Raw genomic sequence first — 27,930 nt, 5'->3', positions numbered from 1 at the left:
ACCTGCAATATGGTCACCGAAGCTTGGTGTCGTACAGTTCAACTAACCGCTGGAACCGAGAAGACTCAAGATGAAATGGTCTTGACCCGCCATATTCTGCATCATGATGTCCATGACAGGGACGTCACACTCAACTTGAAATCATTCGGCACGCCCATTTGACCCGAATTCCGGGCTGACTAACGTCAGGTTTTTCTAACGTAATGTCTTCAAAAAATTAAGTTGAAGCCATGAGCTTCCGCGAATGGATATTGACAGTGAATGTCGATCGCGCCCTTCAGGCGGGTCAACTCCGTAATAAGGGGGGAAACCAGGCAAGAGACTCCGAGACCCAGCCGGCCGCCGGCGCGCCCTTCGGCCCCGGGCGAGCAGAGGAGGTTGTGTTCTGACCCGAGCTATGAGCAAGCAGCCGGGCTTTGTCATTTTGCGATCATGTGTGCTTTGGTACACGTTTGAAGTGATGTGTCGTGTCAGCACCGAGTACATAAGTTAGAGGCTTTTCCAGGTTGAACTAAACGCCATTCTGGCATTGATACATTCTGAAGACTCTCCTAAGCTCGTGGGTCGTTCAGCCATCATTACAAACAACAACATGTGCCAACACGATATCGAAGCCAACGGGTGGGCCGCCATGCCAGTCGATGCTGGAAAGATCTTTGGCGACAAACCATTCCTCCACGAACCGGCACCCATTTCGGTTCAAGATATCCAGTTTCCGTCCGATGACCCAGTTGTCGCGGAGACTCTGGGTTATGCCAAAGACCGCCTCCATGCGCAAACCTTCAACCACTCAATGAGAGTCTTCTACTATGGTACGTTCTCTGATAGACATATCACCACGTGCTAACAACCCTCTCCGGGCATGGCGATCACCAAACAGCAATTCCCAGAGAAGGCATCTTCCTTCTCCCCCGTGACCTGGGCCTTGACCTGTCTCCTCCACGACATCGGCATGGCGGAGGAGAACCTGACCGCGACCCGCATGTCCTTCGACATCTACGGCGGCATCAAAGCCCTCAACACCCTCAAGGACCATGGCGCCGCCACAGACCAGGCCGAGGCGGTCTGCGAAGCCATCATCCGCCACCAGGACATGGGCGTCGACGGGACGATTACGTATTTGGGGCAGCTGATCCAGCTGGCCACGCTGTACGACAACGTTGGCAGGCATCCCAACGTGAAGGACTTCGACAAGATGGTTCACTACAAGACGAGGAGGGAGATCAACGAGGCTCACCCTAGACTGGGGTGGTGTTCGTTCTTTGCAGGGACGATTCGGAAGGAGGAGGAGATCAAGCCATGGTGCCACTCGACGCATATTGTGGGGTTTGATAGGGAGATTGAGAGCAACACTTTGATGAAGGAGTGGGAGTAATTAAGTGTTAGAGTAGAAGGAGGTCAATCCAAGGGATGCAACGGTGTATGTGTAAGTTGGGTGTTGTTCTACGCTCGTACATGGATTCATGCGGCCCCTGGTTGCAACGGGTATTCGGGGAATCGTGATAGGGCATACGAACAACTGAATATATCTGATCATCAAAAAGAGTACTTGTTATGAAACTAGACCCCAATCCTCTATGAGAAACTGTCACTGCAGTCAGTGGGATACCAGTTCTTGACAAGGAGGTTTAGATATTGTCGGGTTATGAACCATAGCAATGAAGGCTCGGATGAGGCATCCGAGACTTTTGATATTGCTTCCAAAGAAGACCCACCATTTCCCGTAATGAATAATGAACTCACTGACCATTTGCTCGCAATTGTTGTGAGATTGTAAAAGTTGTAAAAGTTGAACTCGACGTGATAGATTGAGCTCGTGGTGCCGAGTACCGACTTTCAGGCAGTGCCTATGGAAGCCGAAGACGTCTTGAGCAACATTAACCCCTTCTATGTGTCCTTCTGCTGACCCGACAGCCTGTAGCTTGACTACCATGTGCGCCTGAGTTCTAGCAATGTCATATAGAGTGCGATAGCTTCTGATACGTGTTTAGTGACTTGCGGGGTGGTTCAGGATAACAAAGTAGTCTCCAAAGCTGATATCACAGCTCCTGTACGGCCGCCAAAACTCCCCACGCAACGGTCCAAATAGAGAATTCTGCAGATGCCGCCCGGATCAGCGCCGGACCCAGCTCATGACCGCAAGCGTCCCGCGCCGGGGGCCGTTCCGTCTGGGCACTCTCGGCGTACGCATTCGACTACTTCCCCAGCCCGTCAGACTGAGTCCACTGTCATCACAAAACAATCCCAACAAGAGCGCTCAACGTCTCTCTTACTCCTCGTCATGAATCGGGGACTTTGTCGTCTCCGTCATATCTTGCATGGGCACAATGTCTTGCAAAGCAACCGTCAGATAAGCTCCCGAGACAACGCACATGTCCTTCACATTCCTCCGTCTTACAAACCCTCCGAGTTCGGGAACCCAAATTCCAGCCGGTGAGACCCGTGACGTCTGTCTTTCAATACGAGGGAGCGGCGTAGGGCTGATGAGCGACCTTGAAGTTGATGTCTTGACAAATTACACACTCCGGTCCACCATCAAACGAGCGATTCGAACAGCGACCACTCACTAAAGCCACACACCAGCTGGATCGGAGGAGCCATCCTCCGGAGCCCAGCCCTCGCGGAGCCGGTACCCGACTCCGAAGGGGGCACAATATCTCACCAACATGTCATCCCGGTCTAGTCTGCGTAACGTCCATCCAGTCCCGCACCCTCCTGTCTGGCACAAGACGTTGTCTTAACACTTCCACTGCGGAAGCTAGCGGTTCTTGGTATTAGAGTTGACCAGAACCGCCGACATAGTCCCATTCCATTCCGTCTCATCCCGACCTTTTTTGACCTACGCGTGATCGGTCTCGCAAATGGTTTCTTTGTAAGATTCAACTCTGCCTCTATCAACCAGCTTTACATCCATGAGACCTCCAAGTTATTCTAGAACTTCCCCCCTTCCCCCCTTCCCCCCTTCCCCCCTTGGCAAAGCGGGAGAGAAAACAGGGAACAAGAATCGCAAAATAGAAACCACGCCTCAACGTCGCCTCCAGGTCTGTTACCGTAGCAGGAAGGGCTGAAGTGAAGAAACCAATCTATCTGCCGGGAGACCCCATTCGTCCCTTTTCCCCGACCTCTTGGCGTTTAAATCAGGTAGTGAATAGATTGAGAAAAGGCCGCATGTTGTTTTCAGCCCATCGCTAGCTTGACAGCTCTGGGCGGGCTGGCTGTGGGTTGGTTTCGGACCTTGACGGACTGCGGGACGGCTTGTTCAAAACGAAGAGAGGCGCGCACGCGGGTGGTATGTGTATGGCCCCCGGTTCAACATCGAACATCGAACATCGCCTATCCCGTCCGTCACGCTTTCTCTCCCCCCAGCCGGCCCCCATCGGCTCCACGGCTCCTCCCAAGGCTGAGAGGTTTTGGTGTGCTGCGGCAAAGATGTCGTTGCCGAAGCCAGGGCATGGTTGGAGCGAGCCGTCAGGGGAACTCAGTCGTCGTTGTCGCCGAGACAGGGATTATCCGTGACGTATAGCCATGTGCAAATCGAATGGGGCCTGCACCTCGCTTGTGAGTTTCGCACAGTATCCACGCAACATGGCCGCCGACTCGTGCACCTGTATCATCTGAACTCTTCCAGATCAGCCCCAAACTGCGCAACCCAATCATGATGGCGGTGCCCCTTTTTCTAGAATGGTTCTCTCGCACGTCGCTGGAATTCAGATGATATGATGCGCGTCATATTTATCGTTCGGCACCCTTCATGATATGGCCTTTGACAGCCGCAAGGCCGATGACGACGTGCGGCCGTGAGAGGCTGTGCCTTGCTGCTGCGACCTCATCCCCGCTCGAGGCCCATTAGCAGCAGCATTAACTATGATTAGAGGTGTATAATAACACAGTTCGAAGGACGTCGGTGAGGTCGCATTGAAGGCATCCCCCCTCCCCCACCCACGTCCCGCCTTAGCCGTCCCTGGGCGTCGTGCCATCATGAGCCCGTCGATGGCAACACTTCAGCCCTTCCCGCGTCTGCGCAGAGCCCCATTTTCCCAAATCCGTGGCCTTTCTCCTTCCAGCCTTGCTACACCAGGCCTTGCTTCACCAAGAGAGAAGAACCGTAAACGCCTTGGTACATCTGTCATGAACCTTATGTCTCAAACCAACCGACCCAGAACCCAGACGCCGATCGCTATGCAAAATTCAAGTCGGGGACCTGCTGTCCTCTTCGCGTGCCTCACACCTGGGCCGCCATTCGTTTTCGTCTCCGAAGGTGCCGGCGCCGACGGCGCTGTGGCTGTCGGCGCGCTGATTGTGGTGACAACAGTCGGCCCAAAGGGGTAGCGCAAGCTGAGAGTTGACACAGCTACCCCGGATGGGCCAATTGTGATGGTCTCACCACCAATGACGGTCGTCGTAGTCCCTCTCCCTGGACCGACCGTGAACGTCTTGCCTTCCACGACGACCACCGAAGCCCCTACCTGTGTGATCGTCGCACCACCCACGATCTCAAAGGCCGTGTCCGAGGCCTTCGCGTTTGGGCCGCCCATGGTCACGTTGCGCACAATGACCCCTGATGGCCCTATCAGAATGGTATCATCGTCGACAATCTCTGTAATGGTGGACGACGCCAGACCATACGTGAACGTCGTCGAGTGAACGATCACGACACCGGGACCAATAGCGGTCACCATCTCGCCGCCCGCAACGACAATCTCTGTCTGTGTCGGGGACGATCGATTGATCGACACCGTTTGTTTCGGGAACACGATACCGGAAGACTGAATCGTAATGGTCTGCCCCTGAACCACGGCCACGACTGGTGTAGCTTGCAGCTCGAACGTCGTCCCTCCGACCACTACAACATTTTGTAAACTATCTGGTGCAACGACGACTGGTACATCTCCCACGACGGTGTTCGAAGGCGCCATGGTGCTTCGGCCAACATTGCCCGGCCGGTCAACAATGGTACCTCCGCCAACTACCTCGCTTGGGTTGATTGTGAATTCCGCACCGCTCACGCTGACTTGACGTGTCTCGGAGGGGTTCGTCACTGTGAACGTTTGGTCGTTGACGATAACCTTGGTGGGCTCAACGGTGATTGTGTAAGTGGCTTTTGGTGGTTCCTTTACACTCTCACGTGGCGGAACCGTTGATGCGGGTGGCCTCTGGTCGTTTGGGGGCGACTGAGGCTGGCTCGTCGGCGATCCGGGTGGCCTCTGGTTGTCTGGGGCCGGCTGAGGCTGGTTTGTCGGCGAGTCGGGTGGCTTCTGGTCGTTGGGGGCCGGCTGCCGGGGATTGTCGGTGGGCTTGTCGGCAGGTTTCACAGCTGTGTGCTTATCTTGCGGGGCCTTCGTCTCAGGATCATGGCCGTACCGTGGTGTGCTGATGGGAGAATAAACGACTGACGGGTTCTTGGCCATCGTGACGAACGTATAGGTCGTAATAGGTCCTATCTTTGGCGTGGACATGGTGAGCACCATGGACGGCAGAGCGGCGGCGGTGCATCCACTCGTATCCGTGCATGTCGCGAACCCAGACGCTATGCGCGATTTCGACTTTCCTTCTCCTATACCCAAAGGAGAACATGTGATTGGGACAGTTATTTCGGGCTGAGGGGGCGTGTAGTCTGCCGGATCCCCATAGAAAGTCGTCGTAGATGTGTAGACGATGGACCAGGTTGTCGGTACGGCACCGTCGCTGGTCGATATGCATGACACATCTGGTTCGTAACCCGTGGGAACCGTCAAGACCACGACTGAATCACGTTCGACCGTGTCGGTAAGGTTCGTTATGGGTCTGCTGGAGTTGCCGCTTGGCGAGGCGGATATTGTGGCATTGCTGATGGGAAACGATGGTTCGAGACTCGATATCGATGTTGTTATGGAAGCCGAAACTGCGCTTCTACCTGGACTTATCGTTGATGTGTTCGCTATGGGTAAAGTACTCAGGCTGCGGGAGGAGGCGTCCGAAAGAGCGGATGACCCTGTACTTGAAGGGTTTCTGGTAAACGTCGAGTTTGACACCTCTGACGTGCTGACGACGCCTGGGGCCTGGGACGTCCCATTGGCCACGTTCGATGAGATCGAATTTTTCGAGATCGGCGAACTGCCTTCGTCTGATGTTGGGGACGCTGTGCGGCCTGTTCCTGGCTCTCCTGTCACCGAGAGGGTTCCTCCTGGAAACCGAGATGCTGACGGCTGTCCGTTTGTTGCAGACAGAAGACTCCCGCTTGCCGATTGAATGGTTGAAGCCGTTTCGACTTGAGTAGATGGAAATGCGTCCTGCGACGACGGACTTATTAAGCTGGTTGACGTTGTGCGGTTGGAACCCACAGCTTGTCTTGGGAAATGCGCAACGCGCTGTGCTGTGCGTTTGTCAGTTTACCGCAATCGTGCCAAGCGATGTAGACTGGTGTAACGCACCATTGTCGCCCACTGCATGAACTGTACTCGAGAAGGTTGCGAGAGAGAATAGTACAATATCGAGAAGTTTCACGTTGCTGCGTCTTCCCGAGCCACGATCCCCGTCCCCGTCTGTCCCACGTATCCCTGTCCGCGTCGCCATTGGGGTCCAGACGCGATGCTGTCGTGTCCGCGGGACAGCACCAGAGAAAGTATTATTGCTGTCAGGCCGATTAAGAAGTGCACCTCAAACTCATCACATTTCATTACTGATCGAGGCACGAGACGAAAACGGAGAGACAAGAAGCGGGAGCAGGTAAACGGACAGCCAGCCGGGACGCCGCCCGTGACTAGGGCGCGAAGGGGTTCATATTCGATATCGGCTGCTGGTTCGGGATGGTGGCGCGGGTGACAGCTTCTACGCGTGCCTGGTCAACTCGAGTAAAGAAAGCCGGGAAACGACCCAGTTGCCCCAACATCCCTAGCGTAGGTAATCAGCACTTCCTTGGTTGCCACTAACACACATGAACCGACTCATTAGAATTGGCCCGCCGTCAACTACAAGCCGCCGCGGCTGGGCCTCTAGCGTCGCACCGCGCAGGCCACCAGGGACTGCCTTTCCAGGACATGGGACCGACGAGATGGGGTTGCCCCAACTGCCACCAGCCAAGTTGCTGCAGCCTCCGACTTCGTAAAGTTGCAGGAAAGGATGATCACTGACACCTCTGCATGCTTGGTCCAGCATTTCGGCCAGTGAGATCCAGCAGCTCTAGGAAGGATGCTGCGAAGTAAGACCTTGTACGAGGGAGAAAAACTCCGAACGGTCCACCGAGGCAGGTCAATGACGAACATTGGCCGCGATTCGAGCCCGGAAAGGTGAATGAGTGCGTCTTTGCTTCCATCTCGTGTCTCTGATGTGCTTGTAACCACTCACGACCGACGTATGTCTCAGCCTACTGACCTTGCGCTCGAGGGAGACTCAGGTAAGGCAGAATAGGTCTGTCGTCGGAAAACACAGTTATGGGATGGCCGGCGACACACCCAGTAAGCAAGCACTCGACATTCCGATAGACACTTGGCCGGCCGCCGCCCGCCCGCCTGTAAGACGAGCTCAATCTTGCAACGTCACCGGAATCGAGCACTGATCGGCCTGTCATTGACTGCCCTGGCGACGATCCCCCAGACAGACCGAGCAAGCAGAGTCTAAATGCGTTTGCGGCCTAGTCGGCGGGTAGAGTGACGGTCGAGGCTTGCGCGAACGCGTCGCTATTCCTTCTTGGCCTCATTTCGACCCTTCTCTAGAACTCGGATGGGTGCAGGCCATGACGGAAAATTCACTGAGACAATCTCTTGCGGTCCACCTCCGCCAACTCTGTGAAGCTCGGGTGCGGCGACCGTGCGCGCGGGAGACATCCGTCTTTCGTACCAAGACAAGTGTGGCTGTCTAGAACATACAGACGGCGCCGATGCTCGGGGCTTATTAGAGGAGGACGAACGGAGACAAAGTAGCCAGTGGCTGCTGTCGTCGTCCAATTTGAAGTGACGATTTCCCGGAGCATGCCGTGGCCCTTGGGATGTGTAAGACGAGCAAGCCACCATTATTCTCTGCCAAAGGTCGGTCAAACATTGACGCTGCATTTCTGCGGCACGTAAGGCTGACCAAACGGGATGCCGTTGTGCTGACCAGCTAGCCACTTCACACTGCCTAGAGCGCATGGAGTCTCTATCAGCCGATGGGCAGAGAGGGGATTCAGAGGTTGGTGTAGTAAGACGGGTTGAAACAGGGTCAACCCAGGTCTGACGGACGGGCCTAGCGCATTTTCTCCGCTCGGCATTTGTTCAGAGATTGGACGAGTAATTGCTGTCCGAAGCTCGGGAGGTGAGCAGTTGGAGTCCGCCTTCAGTGCCCAACGCGTCGGCACGCGTGGGGGTTCTGCGGCTTCAAGGGGCTCATGAAGTTCTTCGCCATTTCCGACATCTGCACGATGGCTGCGGTGATGACCGACATCACACCACGGCTCCATGATGACCGGCTATCAGACATAGCGTACTGTAACCACTGCGTAGGGAGGGGACTGCAGTTCACCACGGCATAGGCACAGTCAGCCAAGGCGCTGCAGATACCTGCCGAGCCATGGCGTTGCAACAGGCCTACAAGCAGCCTGGCAAGGAACATGTTGAGTGCCGATAGATAGCCTCGGTGATGCGGGCGTCTTTTCAACGGTTCCCGGGATGCGAGTCAGTCTTGGCCCGGTTCACTCTCCAGGGCCACAAGTGATAACTTTGAGTGAGTGATCGTTGGACCTGTTCCTGACCAAGACCCACTGTCGGTGCAGTGAGGCCATCAACCGGCCCAGGCTGTCTAGAAACGCTGTGAGCACGAAGAGTCTTTCTGGTCGTGTCGTCTCCCGCCAGTTGCAGTTCTCGCCCGCGCAATGGAGAGGTCGGCATCATGACCAGCGGGACCCGATCAAAAGGATCAACAAGCGAGTGCGGTGCGGGCTACCAGCAGCGGAACCGGAGCACTCTTCCCTTGGACTTGTCTTTGGTTTCTCGTGCCTCTTGCTAGTGGCAAAGATGCTGCTGGGTTCTGCTTGGTTCTTCTGCTAGCGGCGTGCCTGGCCGGGCTGAAGAGGTGTCAGGTAGACGAGCCTGGGCCGCGGAGCAGGAAAAGTTTGTTTCGTGGTGCTTTCTTCTGTCTTGTTCGGGTTGACAATTATGATTGCGATTATAGATGAATTGATGAAATTATTTCCAGTCCAGTCCCGAAGAAGCCGGTGCCGCAAGGCCTCGCGAGTTGTGGCCCGTGAGGGATGATGGGACTGATTGGGTCTCTGAGCACGTCGCGGATTCCGGCACGGTTCCGGTAGGTTACAGCTCAAGGTAAGGTACGCAAGTTGTTATTCCGTGGCCGTGATTCAATAGCGACAGCGGGCGTGGTCCTGGGCTGTCGCACCGTCGCGTCGCATGTTGTTGGTGTTTCCACGCAGAAGCGAGCAACACAACCCCAAGGATCTGAAAGGGGCAGCTATTCGCACGCAGCACAAGGCCGCCAAGGAATCTCGACGGCGGCAGCGGGCTCTTGGACTGCAAAACAACTGAACCCAGAATAGAGGCGGTCCCTGAAGGCGGGTTTATATCTGTCGTGCTAAGAGCCGGGTTGGGGTCCAGCGTGTGGGGAGTATGGCTGGCGCTGAAAGGGGAGAGATGGAGAAGCTGCGGTCCACGGTTGCATTGGATCGAAAGGCATCCGTCGTTGCGGAACCGTGATGTGCATTGCTGCTACCGCGCAGGGCCGCTCTGCAGGGCCGACAACGGGAGACAACGGGAGACAAGATTCAGTTGCATCCCTCTGCGTTCTCCACCTCAGCTGGCGACTCGCGGGACGCCGATTTGACGCCGACAAGAGAGACTGGAGAGGTAGGCATGGGGCCATTGGCTGCTGAGTGAAAATGGACCTCACGTCCACGTCCACGTCGAGCACGCACAAGGCCGGAGGCGGGACGGAGACTCCGGTGGGTGTGGGTGGTGAGGTTGCTGCCCTGGCTGTAGGTATGGCAGGTGGTGGACAACGGGAAGTGATGGGACGAGTCGAATGACAGAAACTCCAGCTGGCATTGTGCAGCCCAGACTTGCAGTCTCCAACTCAGGTCCGCAGGCTGAGGTGCTTGGGTCAGGGTTCCTGACACGGAAAGACATCCCGTCGTGCCTCTTTCCTTGCTCTTGCGCACGTTATTGGCAATTGCTGAGGTGCAGTGTGGTGCTCTTTCCATATGAGAAAGTAGCCGGGCGGGTGCAAGTGTCCTGCCGTGCCTGCTTCTTTTGATTTCCCAGTCTCCCCCTGCCCCTGCCTAAGGTATCTACTTCCAAGTACGCAAGGTACAGACAGACAGACAGACAGACAGGCACTGCTTGCCCGACAACCGTCGATTCGCCTCAGCAAATCATCACGAGCTGGAGCTGCTGCCGTTGTCCCGGCCGCTAAACTACGTCAATTCAACGCCCTCCAATGGTCCTGCGCCGCATCCCCTTCTACAGCCTTTAGTCACGGACCCTTACGAATACCCTTCCTCGTGGCGTCGGACCCCTTCTGGCGACAACAACAATATTCACACGTCCTCACTCTCACTCTATCTCGCCCTGCCAGTGGCTGCCTGCAGCAGTTGCCAGAACAATGTGATTGCTCCAGGTTGATTGCCTCAACTCTGACGGCTTAGCGAGATGGCCCAGACAAGGTACGACCTGCAGAGGCATCCCATGACCAAACCGCACCAGCCAGCCCCCAAGAGACAAACTTGTCCAGGAAATGGCAGGATGCCAGACTGTCTGAATCGGCAGAAGCCTTCTTCCGCAGCCTCTTGGCCACTCTACTTAGTGTTATTCGACCCTTGGCAGTTGCTGAACAAACCGCGCCATCGACGCATTGTTCACCCTCGTGTCTTGTCCATTGCGTCGTTGCCAACCAGCCATGCAGGCCGGACACTTCTACGAAAGCCTACCTGCCCCAAGCGCGTTGCTGACACCACTCCACTGCTTCATATTCTCCGGCCATGTCATCCAAGTCGCCGTTTCTCCGTCTCCAAGCTCTGCGTTACCTGCAAGTCCTCGGCCGTCCCGTCTTTATCCCACCATCGCCGCCGCATCTCATCTCGAGGGGCAACGAGACCACAGACAAAGGCGGCCCAGATGCTCGATAGTCCAAGCGCGACCCGGTTAGCGGGTTCATGGCTCCTCGACTTGCCTGCGGTTAACATCTGTTGACAGCCATGGCAACCTCTAAACCCATTGCCAACTTGTGCGACTTGCCAGCTGAGCTTCCCGCTACAGAAACGGCCAAAACTCAAAGGAGAGGCACCATAAGCCTTCGCTACCTCGTGTCGCCAAGGCGTCTCTGTTCGCAAACATGCGTGAGACTCGCAGACAACACGCTCGCTCTCGCCGTCGTCATGGTCGCAGTCGCAGTCGCAGTCGCAGTCACAGCTCACTCCCCGCCTAGCCTACTCCTCGCCTGCCGCGTCTAATGATCCCAATCCTCCAACCCACGGATGACCACACTCGTCGTCTTCTCACCCATGTATCGATCTCAACGGTGCCATACACTAGGACGTTAGCATGTCGACATCGTCCACGACGGGGACGGCGGCGGCGACACTACAGCCCCCCGCTGGGTTCCAGTCTTGCTGTGTCTCGATCTCTTGCGGGGCGCACACATGGCTCTTGCTGGCTTCTGGAGCCTCTCGAGGGCACGACAACGGCCATGCTGCTCAGGGAGGCTTGTCACGCTCCGCCGCACTTGTCCTGAAGCAGGCAAAAGCACTGTGTGTCGATAAGTCGATAAGAGGGTAAGGATGCATGCTTTGTACGTACCCCGGTCCCCAGCTTTCCCAAGAACGACGGGACCACCAGACCGGTGCTGGACGGGGCCCTGGTCCTTGTCTCACACCCCGACGTGCCATTGAGCCATCCGGCTTTCCCTTGCTTGTTGCGGCACAGCCCTTGTCCAGGTCGGTAGGGCCTGGCTCTTCCTTGCTTGGATAGCCATGGACGCTTTCTACCGCAGTAGCTGGGTGCCACCCACTCAATTCAATGGCAGAAACTTAGAATTTCCGCTCATCATTCAATTGCCCTGCCTTCCCCCCTCCTCTTCCGTCTTCCGTTCTTCAAGACACACACACACACACACACACACACACACACACACACACCACTATTTCGACAACATCCTGCAGATTGGTTTTGCGGGACAAGTCATGACCGCAGCTCTCGCCAAGCGCATCGCGTGGACGGCTCGGCAATAGCTTCAGTTGATGGACACAACTCTCTCAGCGGCCCTCTCTTCCCTTGGAACGCCCATGCAGATCACAACGACATCTTGGTGACTGCGCGCACCTCGAACGAACCACAAGCCGGGTTCTACCTCACATCGGCGGCATGCTGTCAACTGTTCTCGTCGCAACGGTGCTTGTTGGCATCGTCTGCGCACAAAGCCCTTCCGCCGTGGCTCTCACTCCCTCGAACGACTGGTACGGCGTCGACGGCAACTGGTCAACGGTCAAATTCCAGGTCGGCACGCCTAGGCAGTCTGTTAATGTTCTTGTGAGCACCTCGCTGTCGGAGTTTTGGGCTGTCGGTGCTGGAGGGTGCCTTGCAAGTAAGTATATCTGACCCGTTTTGTTATTCGTGGGGCATGCTTTGACACGCGATGTAGAGGAGCCTCTATGCAACTCCGCCCGAGGTAATGTTTTCACCGTCACAGACTCAAAATCTTGGGATCCTTTGGGAGGATGGCAACTTGGTCTGGACTATCTCGGTTACGGCGGCAACGGCGACTATGGCCTGGACACCCTCTCGACAACGACGCTCGCGGGGGATGCGATTAGTATGGACAACATCATCACAGCTTCGATCAACAGCACCGACTATTACCTCGGATTTCTTGGCCTCGGCATCACCAAGGGCAGTTTTGGCAATGAAATCGCTGAGTCGCCTCTCACGCAGGCCGTCAAGACTTACGGCTGGATCCCTAGTTACAGCTACGGCTACACCGCCGGTGCTTACTACAGTAGGTCAAGCCGTCCCCTCCCCAGCCACACCACGTCCTAACCTTCGGCAGAGGGCACTTCCGGCACGCCGTGCTCCGTGACTTTGGGAGGATACGACTCAAGCCGGTTTGTGCCGCACAACACCGAGTTTTCCCTGGACCCGAGTGATGGACTTCCTCATGCGTTGGTTCGGGGGATTGAGGTGACCGTGGGCGAAGGCAAGGCGGTTCCAGGAGGCTGGGGTTCCCGGACTCAGATTCTATCCAACATGACGACTTCATTCTCAGCCATGATTGATAGCTCCACTCCCTATCTCTGGCTCCCGGATGCCATTTGCGATCAATTTGCCGCTGCCTTCAACTTGACGTACAACAACACTTTCAACCTCTACACAGTCACCAACGAGCAGTATGCCGCCTTGAAGTCGTCATCGTACTCGTTCACGTTTTCCTTTAGCAGCCATGACAACACGGACGACTTTGGACACCCTCTCACAGTCCCAGGCGTAGTCAACATCACCATCACAGCTGCGGCTTTCGCGCAGGTCCTGCGCTATCCTTTCATGGACGAGGCAATCAAGTACGGCGATCCGGCCGTGCCTTACTTCCCACTCCGTCGCGCCTCCAACTTCACCAACACACTCATCATCGGCAGATCCTTCCTTCAAGAGGCGTACCTGATCACAAAGTATGACAGTGGCGTTTTCTCTCTCCACCAAGCGGTTTTCCCCGAGGACGCCCAGACACATCTCAACATTTCTCAGATCAAGCAGCCTGACAACAGCCCTTACCCCGGTCCTCCCGCGCAGGCAACCATTCACGGTCTCTCAACAGCTCAGATGGGAGGGATCGCCGCTGGAGTGGTTGCTTCTTGTATTGTCTTGCTGGTCGCGTGGTACTGCCTCCGCCGAAGGAAGAGGGCAGCTTGTGCGGCGGCGCGGGCGATGGAAGAGGGCAAAGACACGGCTTCAACCATCATGATGGAGCCGCCTAGGAGTCCTGTGGCAAAGATGTTCTCCAAGATGCTGGGCAAGAAGAAGGCAAAGCGAGGCTCCCCGCAAGAAGTCATGGGTAGCACTTCTCAGCCCATTGAGGTAGCGGCTGATGCCAATCACGCCGTGTACGAACTGCCAGCACCGATCGCCCCCATCGAGCTTGACGGAGATGACGGCAAGTCCTTGCACGAGCCCACAGGATTTGGAACAATGGATACGCAAACCGCGGGCACATACGAGGCGGCTAGGAGGAACATTGAGATTCAGCTACAGGGCCCCGTGCCTGCTTACAGCCCTCCAGAGAACCCAGCAGACTTCCCTCCCCCAGAAAAGTCGATGCCGGACCTGGAGCCAGTTGCAACCTACAGGCCGGTCGACATGCACTCGTCAGCCTCTGCGTCATCTCCCTCATCTCCCACATCCCCGACCTCGCCCATGTCCCCTACGATGGGCGACAACTATTCGTCCAATCAAGGGTCCCTGCCGTCTCCTATGAGCAGCCCGCAAGGCAACTGGACGAACCGTATGTCCGATCTCCCATCACCCTTGACTGACGGACACACATATCCGTCGCCAACCTTCACGGTCAGCAACTACGGGCACACAATAGCCCGCTCTGTCTCCATCAACCGTCCTGTCTCCCTCAACAGCGATCTATTTGTCCCCAGCCGTTCCAACTCTGCCAACTCCCCCCCAAACTCTGCCGTTCCTCTTCTACCCGTCTCCCCACCAGGGGCCATCTATCAAAGAACACCCATCGATCCCTCGAACGTGATTTGCGTTGGGCCTTTGCCAGAGAACGTTTCTCTATCGGACCCTCATCCTATTGCCCCGCTCCCGCTGTGTCCCCAGGGCCGCACCCTCCTCTCGGTTCCCGATCTCATAACAGATCGCCGCTTCTCAACCGACACGCTGGGAAGCAACTTCACCGAGTTTGAGGAGGAGCTCATGGCGCAGCAAGAGCTGACCAGGCAGGCAAGCGTGCCCGAAACCCAGCAACGGAGCCACAGCGCGGAACCGGACCTGTCGATGGGCCGACTGGACGGCACCGAATGGATCCACGTACCCCAGCCGGCCGAGCGCCGATACAGCTGGGAAGACTAGCGACGAAGCCTCTCACGAAATCTTTGCACATTTTGCATTACGCATTACGACTTATAATGCTCAACCGCATCTTTGCAGGCGGCATATTTTCTCTTCATTCCTACTTTCGTTTTATTTCTTTATTATACGGATCATCGCAATACGCGACGGAGTTTTAGATACCTCAGTCCAAAATAGGACCTTGGCGTTTGGGCATGTCTACAAAAGAGGGCCGCAAATCCATGAAGACTTCCCGGATTTCGAAGGATGTCTCTCTGATGGGAGCCTCGATATAGGAATGATGAATTCATAGAGGGACATGGGTAGTGGTTAGAGGCCAAAAGGGCCGATATCAGCAAGTGGCTACGAGACAGCGTGCCCTGCTGCGTATTTGTACCGTCGACATTCATAGTCAAAGACTAAAGGCTCTCGGGCCTCAAGACAAATTCGTTAAAGACAATTACAGGCTTACACTGCATGTGAATTCTAGTATATGTCGTCGGCAAGGTTGATTCATGCGCCTATGCTTATGAATGAGACTTTGCGAAACCCCTTCCACCGCCAGAGACCTCTTCTATGCATTACAAGACTCAAATGTCTACCAAATCTCTTCCCACCAGGTCAACTTTCCGAAAGCCGCCTCCACTGCCTCTTCGTCGGGGTATGCCTCCTTATCCTCGGCCAAACAACTCTTGACAGCTTCCTTGACGGCCCTGGACATCTTCAGACTGCCGCCGCAGACGACGAAGACTGCGTTGCCGGCGACCATGGACCTGATCTCGGCCGGTCGTTTGCGAATCACGTCCTGGACGTACTCGCGCGGCGTGTCCTTGTCGCGCGAAAAGGCAGTGTGCACCGCAAACCCGCCTTTCTCCTGCCGGCTCTTGAGATCCTCCCACACATCCTTAAAGTGGAAGTCAGCGTGGCGGCTGCGGTTGCCAAAGAAGATGGCCGTGCTGCCTACATCACCCCCATGCGAGAGGCGCTCCTCGATGAAGAGACGGAGCGGCGCGACACCGGTGCCCGTGGCGACGGCCACCAGAGGTCTGCGGGCATGAGCTGAGCCGTGGAGCGACGCGGAGCTGCGGTTGAGCGTTATCCTTAGCGGCGTGCCCTTCGGCAGCGACTCGAGGTACCGCGAGCATAGGCCCTGGCGGATCTTGCGGAGGATGGTCTTGTACTTGACCAGCGCCACCAGCAGTTCCACCTCTGTCGTTTGGTCCTGCTGCTGCCTGACGCTGGCGATGCTAAAGTCGCGCCCCCGCATGATTGGGAACATGTCCAGCACGCGGCCGAGGGGTATGCGTACGGAGGTGAACTCTTCGAGGACCTCGAGGATGGTGCGGCGCGGGCGTGTGGTGTAGTCGTAGAACTCGTCCGTGTACTCACGCATCGTGAACTCGAGGAGGCGTTCCCTGTGGTACTCGTCCGTGGTGAAGTAGAACATTTCTTTGAGAAAGGAGCGGCGAGGGATGCTCGTGATGTCGAGGTTGTGGGTGAGCAGATGGCGGAGGGTGGTGCTGGTAGTGGGATCGACGAAGAGCCCGCGGGGGAGGTCCGACGGCAGGGAGAGAGGGAGATCCACCACAGGGCCCCAGTCCATGAGGTCGATCAGCTTCTGAACATCTTGAGGGAAGTTCTTTGGGTATATCGTCAGGCTGTCAAAGGGTGATATTGTCGGCTGGGAGGGGAGGGTGAGGGTTATTTGGCGGACGTCTTGGAAGTGTGTGGAGGGGGTTACACGGGTGTTGTGCGTGAGTGTTGCAGGTTGACTTGAGGGAATGTGTAGGAGGGTGGAAGGGGGTGTATCGGCGATCTTGAGTGAGTTTGTCTCCTGCGAGAGTTCGTCAATGGCTTTCTCAGGGTCTGGCTCGTGGCCTTTGGTGCTCTCCGCGTCTAGGTTCAACAACGATATGCTGTACCGTGGAGGCAGCAGAGCATCATCTGGGATAGGAGAAACACCCGCCGGGAGGGGGTATAGGTCGAGCAGCTTCTTGCGGAGATCGGCGGCCCATGGCATGTATCTCTCATCCGCGCTGCGGCATTGTCAGTGGAATGTGTCGTAGGGGTTTGCGATCAAACGGGAAGAAAATAGAGGGTCGCCACAAGACCGGCAAAATACAACTCAAAGTCACTCACCCATCTGAGTCTTGCTCGTCAGCTTCGCCTCGAGGGTAGAACTCTTGCGCTCCCAACTGCTCCAGCCGTTTGTGAAGCTTTCTGGCTGCCCAGTTGAACCTATTGAAACCTCCATTAGACCCTCGCCTGTGCCGAAGAAGACTGGCAAAGACATACTTGATATACATGCTATCACCGAGCCCAAAGGTCGTAAACTTGACGTTACCCAGACAGCCAGGCGGCAGCTTTTTTCTCAGAAGACTCTTCCAGAAGACGGTCGAGTTGCGTGGCATGTCTCCCTGGCCTGTTGTTGAAATGACGAAGACAACAAGAGTGTACTGAAGCAGCAAGCTCTGTAATTGGGAGTTAACAACATCGCGCCTTATTGAGTTGAAAGGCCATGGATGACGAACCAGTTGAGCCCCGTTCATCTCGTCTACTTTGGTGTTGAAATGCAGGCGCTGGGCGTTCCGGCCCAGCTCCTCGGCAATGTCCTGGCTGTTGCCCGTCTCTGAGCCGTAGAGGATCAGCATGGACCGACCGGGGATACTGGCTACATGCGCCGGCTCGAGGCCGTTATCTGAGGCCGTCATGTTCATGTATCTGGCTGGCTTCTTTTTTTCTTTCTGTTTTCTCTCTCTCTCACAATTGGCCGAGTTTGAAAACAAAATTCCAGAGTTGACAATTCCGCCAAATCTTAATAGAATCACTTGGCCGCAATCCCAAATGAAAGCCTTAGTCGTGAGAGTCGTGACTCTTAGTAAATGCGGCTCATTGATTCGTTAGTGCGCAGACACCAGAGATGTTTTTCTTTGCCCCTCCAGCGGCATCGGAGGTGGGTGCCATCCAGGCTGGCTAGCTACGGCACAATGCGGTACGGAGATCACGTGCTACTGCGCATTGCAGGTGAGATGAAGCCGGACTGAGGTCGCGGAGCGATGAGTGGCGGCCAGAACGCAAATCTACGAGAGTGAATGAAGACTGTCCGAAGCGGACAATTCGATACTGAGAAATACGGTGGCCCTTGTCCAAGGTGCCGCAGATGATTCGTGTGTCATGCTGATCAGCCACAGAGCATGGATAATTCCCGAGATCCGGGTCAGACGAGTTTGCGCCACAGGTCTCTCGTGGCCCTCTGGAGGAACAACAAAGCAGAGACACACAGGGCCTAAGTGCCGGGACTTGGTCGCTAATCTTCTTGGGTTTAGGGCGGTAATGGATGGGTGGATGGTGCCCCCCAAAGATACGGCAGCTCTGGGCCTTGCATGTGAGGTAACGGCTGGGCGGGCCACCGCGGACACGGGACGGCGGCGCCAGTGTCACTGTCACCCCCTTGGGCTGGACGAGCGATGGGCGCCCCATTCTGAAGAAGCTCCTGTGGGGAAACCTAAGGCAAGGTGGGAGGGACCCGATGAAAGGCCAGCTCGACGGTAAGGCGAGCGACGACCTTCAGCGGAAAGCTTCCCGACTCAGGCTGTCGCCTCGCCTCACCCTCTGACTTGCCTGCCACTTGTCATCGCCTCGCCCTAACATCAGTCAACACGGCCTCTGACAGACCTTGGGACGTGTCCAGAGCTCGCCGTATGAGGCGACAGTTGAAGAGCAAACCACCAAATTGAGCGGATGCGAGATTGCCTGTGGACCAAGACTCTGGCAGACCGCCTCCTATTGATTCGTATTGGCCTTATTGCTTCCAGATATTGAACATCGGACATGAGAGATGCAGGATCTCGGATTCTGGCCCTCGTCCCTATTTCTCGCGCCGATTTACCCTGTGTGGCACCGTCCAGACCCCTGGCGCCTTAGCGTAGGATGCCGGGGACCCTCCCCAAAGCCTTCATGCGCTCCGCGAAATCCAGTGGGCCATGGGAAATTTGTTCATTCTGGTCCAATTTCGGGCGCAAAAGCACCTCTCCGCGGTCCCATAGATACGGGAGTGCGGCGTCAACCGGGGACGGAAGACGGGTCCCGAATGGGCATCCGCCGAGCCACTTCCATCTTCGGATCGGATCAGCGGTCAGTTGCGCATCGAGCTTCACTTCACGTTGCCCGTGCTGCTGAACGAGTGCTTTCGACGTTGTTGCGACAGTCGAGCTTGCCCTGCTCGCTTTAGTCTTGCTGCAGCAAAATGGACGGCGTCAGTCCGCAAGGCTACTGCAAGGCGACCAAGTAGACGGACTTCTGCCGGCACCTGTCCTACCTTGGTGTAGCTGAGGGTAGTCAAGGTAGGGTTGGACAAAGAGCAAGGCAACTCAATCGGTGTACCAGTCGGTTGCGGTGGACCCTTGGATTTAAATCTCCGGCGCATGTTTCTCTTGGACCAACAGGAACAGCGGACGAGAACCTGCTGGTTTGGGGTGAGAGTTGAACCGAATACCGGTAAGCTTGTACAAAGCAATCAGATGCTTGTCGCTGAAGGGGACCCTGGTGGTCCGAACTATGACTATGTCCTCAGATTGGACATATTGCGGAAGGTTGAGAAGATTCCTGGCTGCTTCTTAAATGATGGCATTTGGGGGCCTGGCTGGGGAAGTTTTGCCGAAAACACCTGTCAGCTTGAAGGATAAGCTTGCTTCTGCGGTAGGCTTCGACGAGGTTGGCTGAGCACCAGAACAGGTCGCCGCTCTCCTGGCTGCTCTCCAAATCATACCTCTAGTTGCAATGGCTTGGCCGAAGGACAGAGAAGGCAAAAGAATTGAATCACAGCATGCCTCTCCACAACATGCGGGCCCTGGGGCAATTGCTGCAAGTACTGCCGATGTCGTTGTTGAAGTATCCAATCGGGAGAGTTGTGGTCAGCAAGCGAACTTGCCGACACATTGAGCAAACTGCATCGGCAAGTGACCTGCTTGATCGCGGCGAGACGAATTTGGCATGAGATCTTTTGATATCCAGGCCATCTGGTTTGGACCAGCATCCGGAGGCTCCGTGTAGAGTGGCCGTAGGTGCCGAGATCTTTGTCGCATTTCGGCTCCCAGTGGCTCCACGAACACGCACATCAGCGGGTGGACACTGGATCAATGCTGCCTTGGCTGGGATCCCATCGCAGGCATTTTGCGGGGGAAGAGTCATTTCATTTCCCTGATAGGCCGGTGTTGTGGTCACCGCCTGGGCAGATCACACAGGATTCCGGTCGCGAAGCAAGTGCATGTTTTTGTGTGTTGATCGTTGTCATGTTTTTTTTTTTTGCGTGTGCAGCAGGTGCTTGTGGCTGGCCAGCCAGTCATGGCCAGGCATCTGGGCGATTGTGTTTGATAAGGCCATATTGCGATGATATCGACATGAGATGGGGGATGGGAAAAGAAAATGCACAGAAGCTGCAACACGGCGTTCCGTGCAGGGGTGTTGTCAGTCACCCCCGTCGGTGGAAGCCCGTGCCCTGTGGCTGCCCATCAATGTACCTGCCATGTCTAACACTATCGCGTGGATCCTTCCTCTGGACGACATTTCATCTTCACCTCCTCTTGGTACGTACCTCGCCCAGCTCAATGCCTGGCGACAGGGCCTCACCGACCGCCTTTCGTCTTTCGTCCCAAAGTGGCCGGCTGCCCCTTCTTGCTGGAGCATCGGGGAGCGTGGAGTTTATCAGCAACTGTCTGCTAGCGGCAGGAACAGCCCAGCTGTCAACCTCCATTCATCTCAAGTTGGTGCGATGCTAGTGTACCTCATGCACTCCGTAGTGTTTAAGAGAGACAGACAGACAGACAGAGAAAAAGCAACAGCTTGAAAAAAAACAACTCCAACGTACGTAGAGCAATCAAGTGAGAGCCACCGTTTGGTCATTACGGTTGTTAAAATATATGGTAATCACGACACATCAGACCTACCATTCCGTCATTCGGTGAGGAAGCTACCTGGCGGTCCCCTCTCAACCACCCTGGGCGTCTCTCCTTCCCCAAACCCCTGCCTGCCTCATGCTTGTGCAGACACACAACAGGCAAGTACCCACCGGCCGCACCGCCACACCTGCCCATTCGACACTCCCGTAAAGGTAGCTAAGGAAGGTACCTGCCGCTACCTACCGCTAGACACTGACCACGGCCTCCCAGGCTGTGGGCCGCACCTGCTGTTCGGTGGGTTTGCGCCTCGCTTACCCTCGTCCCTCGTTCCCCCCTGCTCACCAGAAAAAAAATATTTGTACATATTTCAGGTCGCGGCTCGGCCTCCCTTCCTCTCTCCCCTTTCCTCCACATCACAACTTCAAGATCCTGTGTCACCGCGCAACGCAAAGTCGTCTGTCAACCTCTCTCAAGCTTTCTAGGGCACCAAGCTACCCTAAAATCCCCCCCTCCATTGTTTCAGAGTTCAACTTCACCGAACTTCCAATCCACCCAAGCAACCGAACCGTCGTTCCTGTCACCAGGTCCCAAGTTCGTCCGCACGTCATCTGTTATCACGCACCTCATCCTGCACGCAGCCTACAATCAACCTCAAGCCTCTTCTTCATCCCAGCCTAAACACCGCCAAGATGTCTGCTGCCGTCGAAAAGGTTTCCGAAGCCGTCAATGACGTTACCAACGCTCTGAGCAATGCCTCTATCACCGACAAGGCCGCCGATAAGCCTGCCGCCAACAACGATGCCGTCCTCGCCAGCGCTGCTGAGGGACGCCGTCTGTACATCGGCAACCTGGCCTACGCGACAACTGAGGGGGAGTTGAAGGAGTTCTTCAAGGGTTACCTTGTGTAAGTCGCCTTTTTTCCCTTCGTGTTTTCCGAACCCAGGTGTCGTCATGCCACCGGGAGCCCACTCGAGCTTCGGGCGGTCAGTCGCACCTGCCTACCCCAAGCACCAGCCACGACATATCCTCCGAACCACGGCGCGGCTTTCACGTCGCTGCCTGTCTGCGGACCAGGAGAGTCATCATGCTGCACCCGTCTGGAGTCTGCATGGCCCCATGGGCTGTCGCCTTGCCTTGCAGACCGCCTCTCTTCAATGTCACGATGTTGCCCCGTGGCCTCTCCTCCCTGACCAGCCCCGCAAAATTCCACCCACTTGCGTCGCGCGTGCCAGCTCATACTGACCCGCCTTTTTTCACAGCGAGTCCGTCTCCATTCCCAAGAACCCTCGCACCGACCGACCTGTTGGCTACGCCTTCGTCGACCTCTCTACCCCCACCGAGGCCGAGCGCGCCATCTCTGAGCTTAGCGGCAAGGAGATCCTGGAGCGCAAGGTCTCCGTTCAGCTTGCCCGCAAGCCTGAGCCTGCTGGAGAGAAGACCGAGGGTGCTAACGGAGAGGGCGCTGGTGAGGGTAACCGCCGCAGACCATCTGGCCGTGGCCGTGGACGTGGCCGTGGCCGCGGTGGTCGTGGCGCCCGTGGTGGCCGCGTGAGTCACCCCCGAGGAACATCATACCCCGTGATATCTTTACTAACATCTGATCAGGAGGAGGGTGCTGAGGGTGCTGCCGCCTCTGTTGATGCTGCCGCCGAAGTCCCGCCCACCTCTGAGGTTCTGCCTTTGACCGACGCCACCAACAAGAACACTACTGACGCCGCCAAGACCGAGAAGCCTGCTCAGGCTCGTGCTCCCCGTGAGCGCCGTGAGCGTGGCCCCCCAGCCGACGGCATCGCCTCCAAGACCAAGGTCATGGTCGCTAACCTTCCCTACGACCTGACCGAGGAGAAGGTCAGTCATCTATCCGTAGCAACTTGCATTGCATCTGGCTAATAATCCCATAGCTGAAGGAGCTCTTCGCCGCCTACGAGCCTTCTTCTGCCAAGATCGCTCTGCGCCCCATCCCCCGCTTCATGATCAAGAAGCTCCAGGCCCGCGGCGAGCCCCGTAAGGGCCGTGGCTTCGGCTTCGTCACCCTCGCCACCGAGGAGCTTCAGCAGAAGGCCGTCAACGAGATGAACGGCAAGGAGATTGAGGGTCGCGAGATCGCTGTCAAGGTCGCTATTGACAGCCCTGACAAGACCGATGAGGAGGCCAATGCTCCCAAGGAGGAGACCAAGGCCAACGGCACCTCGGAGGCTGCTCCCGCCGCCGATGCTGCCGCTACCCCCGCCGCGGCTGCCCCTGCTGCTGCTGCGGCTCCCGCTACCACCACCGCCTAGATATAGGCGAAAAAAAAAACCACCCAGCCCCGGCATGGCATCTCTGAGCCAGCTTTCAGAGATGTCGCCCTTACGAGCTTCATGATGCGGTATCTGTTACGACGATTTCCCCCTTTTTGGAAGTGCCCCTGAAAAAGGTGGCCATTGCATCTACGTCTTGCTTTCTCCAGACTCGTTCTCGGTAGATAGGCCAGACCGGATGTGCAGCGCTGCCATCATCACTAAATTAATACACACGATCTCACCGACGACCTCTCTCTGCATCTGTTACCTACCTCCCGTTTTCTCCGTCACCCTTTGCTGGGTTGTACATTAGCTTTCGCGCGAGGCGGTCTGGAAGGAAGAGGAAAAGTTCGGCGCAAAACGAATAAAATCGGGTAGCTTTTTGCAGTTAATGGAAATGGTGCCAACCAAATGCAAGTAATTGTGCCATGCCGTGCCTGTTTGCGAGTCCGGTGAAATAAGGTTGTAAAGCGTATCCGGAGTTCGCGTCCGTCTGAACGTCGGACAGAGTGCCGTCTCCGCATGATGGGTTCTGCGGATACCTGACCTGGTGTTCCTGGGTTGGGCTACCTTGGGTGGAATCGGTGTCGGTTTCAGTGGCGCTTGTCAGTGTTTCGAGGGCTGTCATTGGTGGCGGCAAAGGGGCCCAAAAGCCAAGTGTCCCAGAGGCAGTCTGGACCTGTCGAGAGTCCCCCCGATGCTCCAGCCTTCGGCTGTCCCCATGAAATAAACCCCCTGTCTTGTCTTGTGGCCGTACGCGGCGAGTCTGCATACGTTAATTGTTGCCATTCATCCAAGACAAGACGCCACCAGTAGGAGAGAAGACAGCGAAAGAAATCCTCGTTTTGGGCGCCACAGTGACTTGAAAGTTGAGGCTCAGCTCGCGTATGGCCCCCCCTGGTCCAAAGAGGTCAATTGCACTACCACCCGACCTAAATTAACAGCAGGGCCAGCTGTTTACGTCCGCCCAGACTCCCGTCCCCCTGGTCTGCAGAAACCACGACCCCTTATCGGCATCCAACACCCACGAGCCCCTCCACAATTCTCGCTGCGACAACCTCGAACATACCTCAACCCGCGCGGCCTAGCCGTCCGTCAAATTGCCTGCATTCCTCCCCCGCACCGCTTGAAATCCTTCCACGATGGCTTCCAAGGCCATGTGGGAGGTCGACCCCGAGACGCGAGCCAAGGTGAGTCCTTTTTCGACACCGTTTGCCGTCTTGCGATTGCGCGGCTCCTCGCTGACCCTTCTGTCCTCGTAGCTGGCCGCGATTCAAAAGGAGGCCAAGAACAACGTCTGCTGCGACTGTAACGCCCCGTCTCCGCAATGGGCCTCCCCAAAGTTTGGCGTGTTTATCTGCCTGTCATGCGCCGGTGTTCACAGAGGCCTCGGTGTGCACATTTCGTTCGTGCGCAGTATTTCCATGGACGCCTTTAAGCAGGTCGAGATCGAGCGGATGCGCCTCGGTGGCAATGAAAACTGGCGCAACTTCTTTGAGCAGCACGAGGATACCAAGATGAGGGGCGTCTCATGGGACGACGCGACTATTGCCGAGCGATACAGCGGAGAGGTGGGTGAGGAGTGGAAGGACAGGCTCACGGCCAATGTTGAGGGCAAGGAGTACGTTCCCGGAGAGAAGAAGGCCGCGCCCGCTCCGGCTGCCGCCAAACCCGTCAGCAGGACCGGCACGCCGCTGAGCGGCATCAACAGCCGCTCGGCCAGTCCCGGCAGGAAGGTTAAGGTCGACGACAAGTACTTCTCCAAGCTCGGTGCCGAAAACGCCTCAAGACCCGACAACCTGCCGCCGAGCCAGGGCGGCAAGTACGCGGGCTTTGGCAGCTCGCCGATGCCCGAGAAGAACGAAGCTGGCATGCCGACAGTCGACGACCTGCAGAAAGACCCCATGGCCGCGCTGAGCAAGGGCTTCGGCTGGTTTACGAGCACCGTCTCCAAGACGGCCAAGACGGTCAACGATGGCTACATTCAGCCCACAGCGAAACAGGTGGGTGATTCTTCTACTTCTGGAATTCCGTGTCCTCCGGCGCCGGCCCGGACGAAGACGTCAGGACTAATACGTCGCCCCCCAGCTGGCTGAATCCGACTTTGCGAGACAAGCTCAGGTCGCCGCCGGCAACGTCGGCCGCGCAGCGCAGCAGGGTGCCCGCAACGCCCATGATGGCTTCAACCGATTTGTCGAGGGCGGTCCTAATACCCAAGGCGGCCAGGGATCAAGACAGGCGCCCTTGGACGAGAGCAAGAAGGACTTTTGGGACAGCTTCTCGAACCTTGCGGACCAGAGGCAGACAAACAGCGGCAGCTCCATCGGCACATCGGCTATGGGCAAGAAGACCGGCGGAGCTGCGGCGCCCGCAACGAAGAAGGACAACGATGGCTGGGATGACTGGTGAGTGATGCTGAAGAAGTGAATTGGGGAGTTGAGTAAGCGGTTATCGTGCTTTGGCAGGCCTGCATAACGTAGAATATCATTTTGCTGCAATATCAAATTGTTTGGAAACAGGAATTTCCTCATTTTGCCTTGGACAGGATTGGAGGCTCGGCGTATCATTTTGCTCATTTTGCGGCGGAGAATGTCTCCCTCACAGCGGATTCATCAAAAGCAACGCATATATCTGAAAGCCGAATCTTCAAGAAAAAACGACGCACCTTCGGGATTCTGTTACCGCAGGTCAAGTCGGCGTCTTTGCTCTGAATCACCGAAAAGGGTTAAGTGGAGCGGTGACCCGAGGTTAGCCGGTATCGCTGCACGGAGGTCCCATTTTCCCCAGTGACGACACGGCCACGGGCGACTCTGAATCTGAGCTCCCACCTCCAATTCCCGTCTTCAATCCCACCCCACCCCCGACGACAGCAACACCATCAACTCTCCGAGGCCATTGTACAAGCCAACAGAGAGTCCCAAAATGTCCGCTCTCAGAATCCTCGTCCCCGTCAAGCGGGTTATTGACTACGCTGTAAGTTTCGACTACCCCACGAGCCGCAATGGGCCGCAGAGATTTGGCTTGTGATCCGACGACCGAGCTGACACCCGGAATCCGAAAAAACACAGGTCAAGCCCCGAGTCAACAAGGCCCAGACGGGCGTCGAGACGGCCGGAGTCAAGCACTCGATGAACCCCTTTGACGAGCTCTCGGTCGAGGAGTCGGTGCGCATCCGCGAGAAGAAGCGCGCGCCCGGCGGCGTCGAGGACATCACCGTCATCTCCGCGGGACCCCCCAAGGCCGTCGACGTGCTGCGGACGGCCATGGCCATGGGCGCGGACCGCGCGATCCACGTCGAGACCAAGGAGGGTGACGACCTCGAGCCGCTGTCGGTGGCGAAGCTGCTGCACAAGGCCGCCGAGGAGCACAAGTCGAACCTGGTCATCCTCGGCAAGCAGAGCATCGACGATGACGCGAACCAGACGGGCCAGATGCTGGCGGGTCTCTTGGGCTGGTCGCAGGCGACGCAGGCGAGCGAGGTCAAGTTTGGGGAGGGCGATACGGTCAGCGTCACGCGCGAGGTTGACGGTGGCGTCGAGACCGTCAAGGCGAAGCTGCCGCTCGTCATCACGACAGACCTGAGGTTGAATGAGCCGCGGTACGCCAGCTTGCCGAATATCATGAAGGCGAAGAAGAAGCCGCTCGAGAAGAAGAAGCTGGCAGACTACGGCATTGGTGTTGAGAAGAGGTTGAAGGTTTTGAAGGTTACTGGTGAGTTGTTGATTTTGGCTGTACGGGCACGTTTGGGTGGTTGTGCTAATAATTGTGTACAGAGCCTGCCCAGAGGCAGGGCGGCGGCAAGGTCGAGGACGTCAACGGGCTTGTTGCGAAGCTCAAGGAGCTTGGTGCCTTGTAAGGGGCGTGGCTTATTAGTCTGTACCAATATTAAAGAGCATTTTGCAATAGACTGGTTTGATCATGTGTTCCTTCCATGTCTGAGCTATCTTGAGTATGTCTCTTTGGAGAATCATGTGTAAGCATGCTCATCTACAAGTCAAGGCAGTTCGGCCGTTACACGAATGCTCAACTTGTGTCGTTGTGATTCGGACATCTTGAGGGATGATGTTGACGAGGGGAGCACGGAGTACTTCATTCTCTCATGAAGCTTCCAAGACTTGTGGCAACATGCGCTGACAGGCGTTCTAGATTGGACAGAAAGTGAACTGATGGATGCGCCGATCTGGCCTAGTAGAGTAGTCCTCGGAAGTATCCACTGACAGAGCCGCATGAACAGGATATCGGATTACTCCAAAGCTTGTAAACTCTGTCAAGAGTAATCAACTCTAATGTTGGGTTCGGCTGTCACCGGTCAGCCAGAAGTGCAACAGGCCCCGGATTGGACGTTGGTTGATGCAGCGTAAGGCGCTCGCTGGTGCCGTCTGTCGAAAGCTGCTCGGGAGCGACTCGGCGACCACATTGGGCGCGTGTCATGCATCTGTGTGGAAGTTGTAATCTACAGCAGGAGCATCACAGAGTCGGCGCGCCTTCCGAAAATCCACACGACCGCCGTGCCGGGACCCACACTGCCTCCCGCCTCACCTATGGTACTTATTCGAACTTCACCACCAGGCCTTTCAACCAGTTCAACGAAAACGGCGTGACCCAGTTGGTAAAAGCACACGTTCAAACAAATACCGCCAATAGGATATCTGGTGATCCTGGAGGGGCGCCCAGTTCGAGTCGTCTCTCGTCACGCGAGAGGGGGGCCTAGCAGTAGTAAGTCTTCCGTTCCGTTTTGTCTCT

The 27,930-nt window shown here is 56.4% G+C and overlaps 7 protein-coding genes across 7 annotated transcripts; 5 read left to right on the top strand and 2 right to left on the bottom strand.

The window, feature by feature from the left end:
- Window positions 1–592: 592 nt before the first annotated feature.
- On the top strand, window positions 593–1,375 carry COL26b_003174 (uncharacterized protein; the record flags this gene model as incomplete). Its single annotated transcript, XM_053176076.1, has 2 exons — window positions 593–812; window positions 891–1,375. The coding sequence occupies 2 exons, from the start codon at window positions 593–595 to the stop codon at window positions 1,373–1,375; spliced, it is 705 nt and encodes a 234-aa protein (XP_053039976.1).
- A 3,005-nt stretch (window positions 1,376–4,380) lies between these two features.
- On the bottom strand, window positions 4,381–5,408 carry COL26b_003173 (uncharacterized protein; the record flags this gene model as incomplete). Its single annotated transcript, XM_053176075.1, is given in 2 exon segments — window positions 4,381–4,466; window positions 4,484–5,408. The coding sequence occupies 2 exon segments, from the start codon at window positions 5,406–5,408 to the stop codon at window positions 4,381–4,383; spliced, it is 1,011 nt and encodes a 336-aa protein (XP_053039975.1).
- A 6,912-nt stretch (window positions 5,409–12,320) lies between these two features.
- Window positions 12,321–15,029, top strand: COL26b_003172 (uncharacterized protein; the record flags this gene model as incomplete). Its single annotated transcript, XM_053176074.1, has 3 exons — window positions 12,321–12,540; window positions 12,598–12,951; window positions 13,003–15,029. The coding sequence occupies 3 exons, from the start codon at window positions 12,321–12,323 to the stop codon at window positions 15,027–15,029; spliced, it is 2,601 nt and encodes an 866-aa protein (XP_053039974.1).
- A 577-nt stretch (window positions 15,030–15,606) lies between these two features.
- COL26b_003171 (uncharacterized protein) lies at window positions 15,607–17,719 on the bottom strand (the record flags this gene model as incomplete). Its single annotated transcript, XM_053176073.1, has 4 exons — window positions 15,607–17,044; window positions 17,148–17,246; window positions 17,304–17,479; window positions 17,540–17,719. 4 exons carry the CDS (start codon window positions 17,717–17,719, stop codon window positions 15,607–15,609), a joined length of 1,893 nt encoding a protein of 630 aa, XP_053039973.1.
- Window positions 17,720–21,594: 3,875 nt separating this feature from the next.
- Window positions 21,595–23,184, top strand: COL26b_003170 (uncharacterized protein; the record flags this gene model as incomplete). Its single annotated transcript, XM_053176072.1, has 4 exons — window positions 21,595–21,809; window positions 22,165–22,453; window positions 22,511–22,753; window positions 22,807–23,184. 4 exons carry the CDS (start codon window positions 21,595–21,597, stop codon window positions 23,182–23,184), a joined length of 1,125 nt encoding a protein of 374 aa, XP_053039972.1.
- Window positions 23,185–24,329: 1,145 nt separating this feature from the next.
- COL26b_003169 (uncharacterized protein) lies at window positions 24,330–25,596 on the top strand (the record flags this gene model as incomplete). Its single annotated transcript, XM_053176071.1, has 3 exons — window positions 24,330–24,377; window positions 24,450–25,190; window positions 25,276–25,596. 3 exons carry the CDS (start codon window positions 24,330–24,332, stop codon window positions 25,594–25,596), a joined length of 1,110 nt encoding a protein of 369 aa, XP_053039971.1.
- A 513-nt stretch (window positions 25,597–26,109) lies between these two features.
- Window positions 26,110–27,043, top strand: COL26b_003168 (uncharacterized protein; the record flags this gene model as incomplete). Its single annotated transcript, XM_053176070.1, has 3 exons — window positions 26,110–26,160; window positions 26,256–26,898; window positions 26,961–27,043. The coding sequence occupies 3 exons, from the start codon at window positions 26,110–26,112 to the stop codon at window positions 27,041–27,043; spliced, it is 777 nt and encodes a 258-aa protein (XP_053039970.1).
- Window positions 27,044–27,930: the final 887 nt, after the last annotated feature.

Source organism: Colletotrichum chrysophilum (assembly GCF_026319265.1).
Source record: "Colletotrichum chrysophilum strain AFK26 chromosome Unknown scaffold_17, whole genome shotgun sequence".
Taxonomy (NCBI): domain Eukaryota; kingdom Fungi; phylum Ascomycota; class Sordariomycetes; order Glomerellales; family Glomerellaceae; genus Colletotrichum; species Colletotrichum chrysophilum.
Note: the sequence above shows the minus strand (reverse complement) of the source record. Positions and strands in the feature narration are given on the sequence as shown.